This window comes from Squalius cephalus (genome assembly GCF_949319135.1).
Source record: "Squalius cephalus genome assembly, chromosome: 7".
In the NCBI taxonomy this organism is placed as follows: Eukaryota; Metazoa; Chordata; class Actinopteri; order Cypriniformes; family Leuciscidae; genus Squalius; species Squalius cephalus.
The window spans coordinates 14,591,499-14,599,738 of record NC_137128.1 but is presented as its reverse complement, the minus strand read 5'-3'; the positions used below and the strand labels follow the sequence as shown (position 1 = coordinate 14,599,738).

The 8,240-nt window shown below is 37.2% G+C and overlaps 1 protein-coding gene across 1 annotated transcript; it reads left to right on the top strand.

Moving 5' to 3' along the window:
• The first annotated feature begins 2,136 nt into the window (after positions 1 to 2,136).
• On the top strand, positions 2,137 to 3,505 carry LOC307161881 (atypical chemokine receptor 2). Its single transcript, XM_079876825.1, has one exon. The coding sequence runs from the start codon at positions 2,348 to 2,350 to the stop codon at positions 3,437 to 3,439; it is 1,092 nt and encodes a 363-aa protein (XP_079732951.1). The 5' UTR covers positions 2,137 to 2,347; the 3' UTR covers positions 3,440 to 3,505.
• The last annotated feature ends 4,735 nt before the right edge of the window (positions 3,506 to 8,240 follow it).

Genomic DNA, 8,240 nt, shown 5'->3' with positions numbered 1-8,240 from the left:
ATAGTAGTTCTCTGGGAGGTATGAAAAAAAAATAGTAGTTCTTGATTAGCTAATAACTACTACATTCATCTGAGCGCTATTACTTACTAATTTGTTAATCAGAGTTTCTTGTTAGTTAATAGTAGTTACTAGAATGTTAATAATTAGTTACTCGTTTGTTCCTGTGTAATTATTCATTAATGAAGGAACAGTTTTCTAAAGTGTTACCATAAAATGTTATATTGGTTCCCCCATAAAATGTTATACTGCCATAATTTATTAGGCCTATACATCTGAAACTTTAACATGAGTTCTAATTTTCCCTAAGCCTATAGGCCTATTCTTAGAGTGTTTTAGGCGCCCAAGCCATAACATGTTCTAAATGTGATTTAATTACAAATATGACGCGGGATCATTGATATTCACATCTATATAGGCTACGCGAATTATAATCTTCATTTTGTGATTCTTTACTTATGTGCAATTATGCAATAGCCTACTTAGCCTACTTTATGACTTACCTGGGTGATACAATTCTTTCCTTAAATCTTTTCAGAAGTGAGTTTGCTCAGATCCGCTCGCTAAAAGCAAGAATTTCATCCAACTACGATAAAAATAGCCTAATTAATGTGTTCACAATTCTATGGAAGCATGCACGTCATCCTGTGTCGTGTCATGTCCTGTCGAGTGAAGCCTGAAGATCAATAAGCTTAGTCGACAAGTCATAATTTCGATTTAGTCATGTCATAATTTCGATTTGGTATGTCAAAATTTTGACTTTTTATCTCATAATTACGACTTTTAAAGTCATAATTTCGACTTAGTAATATGTCAAAATTTCGACTTGGTATGTCAAAAGTTTGACTTTTTATCACATAATTATGACTTTTAAAGTCATAATTTCGATATAGTAAATCATAAATTCAACATTTTATGTCATAATAATGACTTAAGAATGTCATAATTTCGAGTTTTTATGCTCGTTTTTTTTTCTTATGTGGCGGGAATGGGCTTCCATACTTTCTTGTTCTATACAGTTTCGCGTTTATTTTCATGCACCACTTATTGCGCCTCTATTGAGATTTTTCTCTGCGATTTGCAGTCTTTAAATCCATATAATTTGTGCTGTCATTAATGGAAAAATCTGTTTGCTTATATTAATACTTGTAACAGTATGGAAAGAACACAAAGTAACTCCAGTTTTGTGTAATGCATATCTACGTTGTGGCGCAACTGTCAAAACGAGTGCGTTTGTTTGGCAGCGACCCGTGTTCGATTCTAGTACGTGGTGGTTCCTACATTCAATATATATATGTTCTCATTGTTTCTGTAGTATCCTGAAGTAACCACTAGGTGTCATTTGTGTATCAAAATTGTTGTGTTCTATCTTGGAAAAGTTAGTTGAAGAAGATGTGCCATGAAGGAGGCATGGAGTGTCATGTCTGTTACTGTAACTGTTGCAAACAGAAAGTGTTAACTTCAACTCAATTCATGTAGTAGTATGATTTATATGTAAGATATTACAGTTTCACTGATGTTCTCTGGATATGCGAGTTACTGGTATACTGGGTGTGCCTGTAGAAGGCAAATTCTTAAGCTGTGCCATTATTTATAAAGATTATTGTATTTGAAGCACAAAATAATGATGCCATTATCAAACTTCAAATTTACTTGGAATGCAATGTGTTTTAAAAGCACTAAAATATTGTTTTCAGTATAATATTAATGTTCAACACTCATGCAGTGTAACTGAAAAGTATATTAAATACAACTTTAGTTGAATAAATGCATTTGTACAAATATAAATATAATGCAAATGTAAATGTAAAATGCATTTAGTACAAAATTAGTTGTTCCAGTTTAACAGATGTTAAGTATACCAATTTATAGTGGGCCACAAATACATATAGTTATACTAAAGGACAAATTGTGCTTAAGAATATATATATTTTTTTTTTTTTCATTAGGGTAAGACAAACCAGAAAAACAAAATTACTATTGCATTTCATGTGTGTTTGTCAGTGATATGCCCATTTCCTGCTCCTCCCAATGCTCAGCGAAGCAAGTTTCCTCTCTTATTGTTGATATAGACTGCTCTAAAAAAGTGCTTTAGAACTGCAAACTACTTCTCAGATCCATTGTGTTAGTATTAGCATTCCAGGATGTGCACTCCATGCTAATATTTTCCATGCTTACGGCTGTTTGTTCTGTATTTCCAACAGACGGGGATTTTCCTGAAGAAAAAAATGGAAAACGTTTATGGGCAAGTATCCTGAGTGCCATACTTATGTGAAAGTACTCTTAAGTTAAAGGGATTTTCTATCAATAACAAAAATTTGCAACAAAGACTTACAGCTGATTTCAAACCATGGATGTTTTAAACTCAGAGGAGAACAGCAATTATGAGGACTATCATAATGCAGAAGGACTTGAAGAATATGGACTCTGCAAGAAGACACATCTGAAGGAATTCAGCAGTGTGTTTCTACCTATATTTTACTCCATTACCTGTGCGCTGAGCATTATTGCTAATTTAACCCTCCTAATATTGTTCATCAAATACAAAACTCTGAGGAAGGTGTTGCCTCTGCACATGGTCATATCGGATTTTACTTTTACACTGAGCCTTCCATTCTGGGCTGTGTATGCCAGCAGTGAATGGATCTTTGGTGATCAAAGCTGTAAGGCAATCACATTGGTTTACATGGTCAGTTTGTATAGCAGCAATCTCTTTGTTGCTAGTCAGAGCTTGCAAAGATTTATGGACATTGTATGTGTTGTTTCTAACATCAGGATCTTCAACAGTCCAAAGAGGAATACTATTATGTGCATTTTGGTGTGGCTTTTATCAGTTTTGGCTGCTGCTGTCCATGTCAGCTTTGTTGAGACTCAAAAGGTCCATGAACTGAACATTTGCACTTTCAACTTCCACAATAATGTTGGCTGGAAAATCTATGTAAGATTTCAGATGAACATACTTGGGTTTGTCATACCATTTTTAGTGCTCCTATTTTGTTCCATCAGACTACCGTGTGTTTCTGTGGTAAGGAACACATTCCAGATGTTTAAATATGAAATTGGATTCACTGTCATGTTTTTTCTCCTCTGGTTCCCCTACAGTGTTGTAATTTTCATGCATGCTTTGCAAGACCTTCACATTTTTTATACATGTTCCACTAACATACACTTGGACTTTGCTATTCAGGTTACAGAATGTATTGCTTTCATGCATGTTTTCATAAATCCTCTTTTGTATATATTTTTAAACAAAAAAGTCTGGAAACGATTGAGAAATGCTTCCAAAAGTCCAAGGGAGTATCTGCTTGAGGAAAGCAACAGTTCATCAAACATGTCCTGTCAGGATGGTGCTATAGAGCTACGGGCAGTTCAGCAATATCAGGCCCATGACCTGAGCTTTTGTGCTGAACGACCTAATAACTTACTACCAGAGCCAATGTAAAAGCTTGTGAAAAAAAAAAAAAAAATTATATTATGATTACTGTGTGTATCTCAGTTTAATAATTATACCAACACAGATTCCACTCCACTAATCACTATGGTTTATTTGTGTATCTAATTATATATAAACATATTTTTAGCAGTTTATATGTTTATATTAGCTTGGTTTTATATATATATTTTTTTAATGACAACATTTGTTGTTGAAGTTAGTTGAATTTCTTTCACAGCAATGGCTGATTCAGCAAAAATAAAACCAAAGTCAAAATAATGTGTGTGTGTGTCTTAAAGATTAAACACTGTGAGGTGAGGTGAGGTGAGGTGAGGTGGGAGGCACTATCAGCATTTTGTTGTCAAGCTAAAATGCTTATGTAATCAAGTTTTTTTCTGCAAAACATTAATATTGACAATGTAAAATACAATGTTTTCAACAGATTTTGAGATATGCTGAATCAGTTCAACAAGTGGCCTTTCCCCAACATTCTTATCATAAAGATAACGGTAGCCTTGACCTTTCACGGTTTGGATTAAAAATGACTCTGCTAGAAGCATAATTAAACAAAGCTCAATTATTCTTTTGTTTTCTTTTATCTTCAAGAACATCAGTTTAAGTTTGGATTGTTGGATAGTTATATAATGCAACACACTGGTATTTTGTTATATATTTTACAGATTTGTACAGTCTTTACCAGGATTTTTTTTATATATATAAAAACAAATGTGACTTACAAATAAAACACCATTTTATATTCCATCTTTTTTTTTCTTTTTCTCCAGAAAATACAATGGAAGGTCAAATGCATTACTTGTTTGCTGTTTAAAAGTCATGTCTCTCATGGCAAAAAAAAAAAAAAAAAAAAAACCTGTATCTATAATGCAAAGTTCAAGGCCTATTTAAATTGTTGCTCTCAAACTTATGGAGGCAATCACTAGGGCCTTTATCAAGCTGAATGTCTAAGTCAGAAAGAGTATTTCTAGCCTAGATGTACAGTATCCGAATAGTGTATTTTTGAGGAGGTCAAATTTTTATAATTGTAAAATCCTTTTAGCAAATGCTTAGCTTTAAAAAAATTACTCACAACACACTCGTCACACAACCCTTTGTCCATATTGCGGTTTTAGGGGAGTGAGCAGCATATGGCCCCCTAAAGGGCTAAAATGCAATGTTGTCAAATTGGACAGATGGTGAATGATGAAAACGGTGCTTATAGATGGAGTTTATAGATCATTTCAGATGATTGACACCCTAGAGTGTACCGGAATTTTGGTACTGATGTGTGAATAGCATCTTACCAGTAAAAAGACAGAATACCATTGCTTGTGTGAACAGCACATTTATGTATTTACTGGAAAAGTCAAAATCTGGTAATTTTACAGTAATTTAACGGATTTAATGTGTAAAAGCCAAAGGGGCTAATGATTTCCACTGAGAGGGGGACCACCACCCATTTGCTCTGTTCATCTGGGTGCTCCTGACTTCAGTCTGAGATGCAGGGATAAGCTCCACCATCCCTATGATCCTACAAAGACAAGTGGTCTGGAAAATATATGGATTTATAATTCAAGATTAAATCATTTATTTTCATAACAATTTTGTTTTTTACATTATGGTCACTGGCCATCAAACGTCTTAGGGTTACATATGTAACCTGGTTACCTGAGAATGCTTCCAGTGTGTGCCGGTGTCTTAAGGCAAATGAGAAATCAGGCCAGTGCTTTTGACCACGGCAGTCATATGACGTCACTGGCATGACTATAAAAGGGTGCTGGCAATAAACGCCATCAACTTCGATTTAAGGAAGACGAACAGGCCTGCCTGAAGAATGGCAATGTGATGCAGCCTGTCATTCCCTTCTCAGGGAACCGGGTTATATACATAACCCTAAAATGTTCCCTTGTGAGGGAACTCGATGCTGTGTCATGGTGTTGACACTATGGGAACATTAAGCGGACCTGCAGGTATTTTCTGTCAACAAAATGTGCCTAGAATTCGGGTCAACCCACTCTCGCGTGATCCTGAGACCCCGGCCCAGATACGTTCCCAAAGTTCCCACCACTCCCTTCTGTCCCTTTCGTGCCTTACGCACTACGTGGAGCTTCAGAAGCTCTGAGCAGCTCTTTGTCTGCTTTGGAGGTCAGCAGAAGGGAAAGGCTGTCTCCAAGCAGAGGTTGGTCCACTGGATAACGGATGACATCGCATTGGCGCACCGATCCAAAGGCGTGCCGTGCCCCTGTGGAGTAAGGGCTCACTCCACCAGGGGTTTCCTCCAGGTCACAGGTCAGTCCATATGTGTATTTCCACACGTTCATCTCCACCTGGACTAGGTACGCTTCCCCAGCATTAACTATCGGTTATGGCTGAAAGAAAATAGCACTCTTTCCCTAAAGAACATACAGGAACAACAGCAAATGACATCTGCATGGTAAGCCCTGTCCATTCCACCCCGATGATTTTTGGACTTACATGTCAAGTCAAGTCAAGTCAAGTCAAATCATCCTCATTTATATAGCGCTTTTAACAATGTAGATTGTTTCAAAGCAGCTTTACAGAGACAAACGTATAATTTAGGGTAACAGAGATTGTTTTTTCTTTAATAAAGTAATTTTCCAGCTAAAGTTAGTTTTGATTGATTCGCTTCCGTCGCAACGATCATTTGTTATTAAATTAGGGGCCGCTAAGACGTCACCATTCTCTCTACACAGACTTTAAACGCGAACCTGTGATAAACGCTGATGGCGTTCACATACGCATTAAGAATTGGTTCTATAGTTATGTGCGTTTGAATATATGTGTGCAGGTTTGGAATTCCCTACAAACCAAGCCTAAACAAAGTACTGGTCTTTACAAAGTACAGACTTTTATTTTATTTTGTCACTTCGGGGTAGGTACGCAAAATTTTCCGGCAACGCTTTATCTGTAGAGTGGTAAAGGGATCCTCCATAGGGAGAGACTAGTTGGCACTTCAGCACTGCGTTGTCATCGGGTCCAGGCGAAGGTCCTTCGTCAGATCTGGATACGGCCTGGATCCGGCAGGCTGCGGGAAAACCTCGGGATACATTTACATTTACATTTATTCATTTAGCAGACGCTTTTATCCAAAGCGACTTACAAATGAGAACAATAGAAGCAGTTAAACTAGCAGTAGGACAACAAAATGCAAGTGCTATGACCCTTCTCAGTTTAAATAAACGCTTTTTTTTTTTTTTTTTTTTTTTTTTTATAGAACAGAATAGAGTAGTAGAGAGAAAGTGTTAGTATTACTGGATCAAGTGCTGTCGAAAAAGAAGTGTCTTCAGCCGTTTCTTAAAAGTGGCTATGGACTCAGCCGCTCTGGGATAAACAAAGACACTAAAATTAGCGTAGATGCCATTCTTCTTATGATGTAACGAGTACATCAAGATTTATGGGAAGTGTTCCCGGTTCCAGCTGACCTAATCTATGCAGCCTAACATTGAATTATAGAAGTATATAATGTATTATGTGAATGCTAGGTCAAAGAGATGTGTCTTTAATCTGGCTGTGAACTGACAGAGTGTGTCTGCTTCCCGGACAATGTTAGGAAGACTGTTCCAAAGTTTTGGTGCTAAATAGGAAAAGGATCTACCGCCAGCAGTCGATTTTGATATTCTAGGTATTATTAACTGGCCGGAATTTTGAGATCGCAATAAACGTGAAGGACTATAATGCGTTAAGAGCTCGCTCAACCATTTAGTGCTTTGTAAGTAATCAGCAATATTTTAAAATTCATGCGATGTTTAATAGGGAGCCAATGCAGTGTTCATGTGGTGTGGGTAGGTTACAACTTAGCAAGGGCAGTTGCCAACAGGCACGCTACAGCTTGCCAGCAGCTGCATTGCCAACACTCATAATATAGTTCAGTGGTTGTGGCGCTTTCCATAGGGGCCCCATTTGTCAGTTGACATAACATTGAACATGACTGACAGAAAGGGAACGTCTCAGTTACTGTTGTAAACCTTGTTCCCTAATGGAGAGAACGGAGATGTTATGTCCCTCCTGCCACAACCTTGAACTACCACACTGAATGGCCGAAACACCATCTCGGCTCCTCAGCACTAGCTAAATGAATGTATGCATGCTGCCATCTAATATACCCGTATGTACGGGGGAGTGGCTAGACATGCAAATTCCACTAGCCAATTTCATTGGCTGTTTTTCTAAAACTCAGAGGTGATTGGGGCTCCCTAGTGAGACCCCATATGTCAGTCGGCATAATGTCTCCGTTCCCTCCATCAGGGAACGAGGGTTACAGCAGTAACTGAGACAATTCTATCATGACTCTCTGAACTCTCTGAAGAGTTGCCGAAATAGACCCCGAAAGTTGATTTAATTTATGTTAAATAAGTTGTATTTATATAAATATAAATTTATAAATATAATATATATATAATATTTATATATTTAAATAAGTTGTATAATATGTCTCCAGTTGCCGAAAGTTTCGGACTTGCCGAAATAGATCTACTACACTACACTAGTACAGAGACTTGCTACCGCCAGTGCCAATAAATACAGACACACTGCTGTGAGCATGAAAAACATACTGCTGCTGCACAGATAGCATATATGAAACTGCCTGTAGCAGATCTAGGTGGAGCTCGGGAAGGTGGAGGGTTTCAGAGGAACTCTGACAGAGCACTGCAAACTGCTACAGCAAACACTGACCAACTATTTAAATGATGAGCAGCAAGATCTTCCTGAAAATCAGTGATGTGGATTATCCAAAATGAGCTCTCCCATATATTATTACACTGTTTTATTTGTATTACATTTACATTTAGTC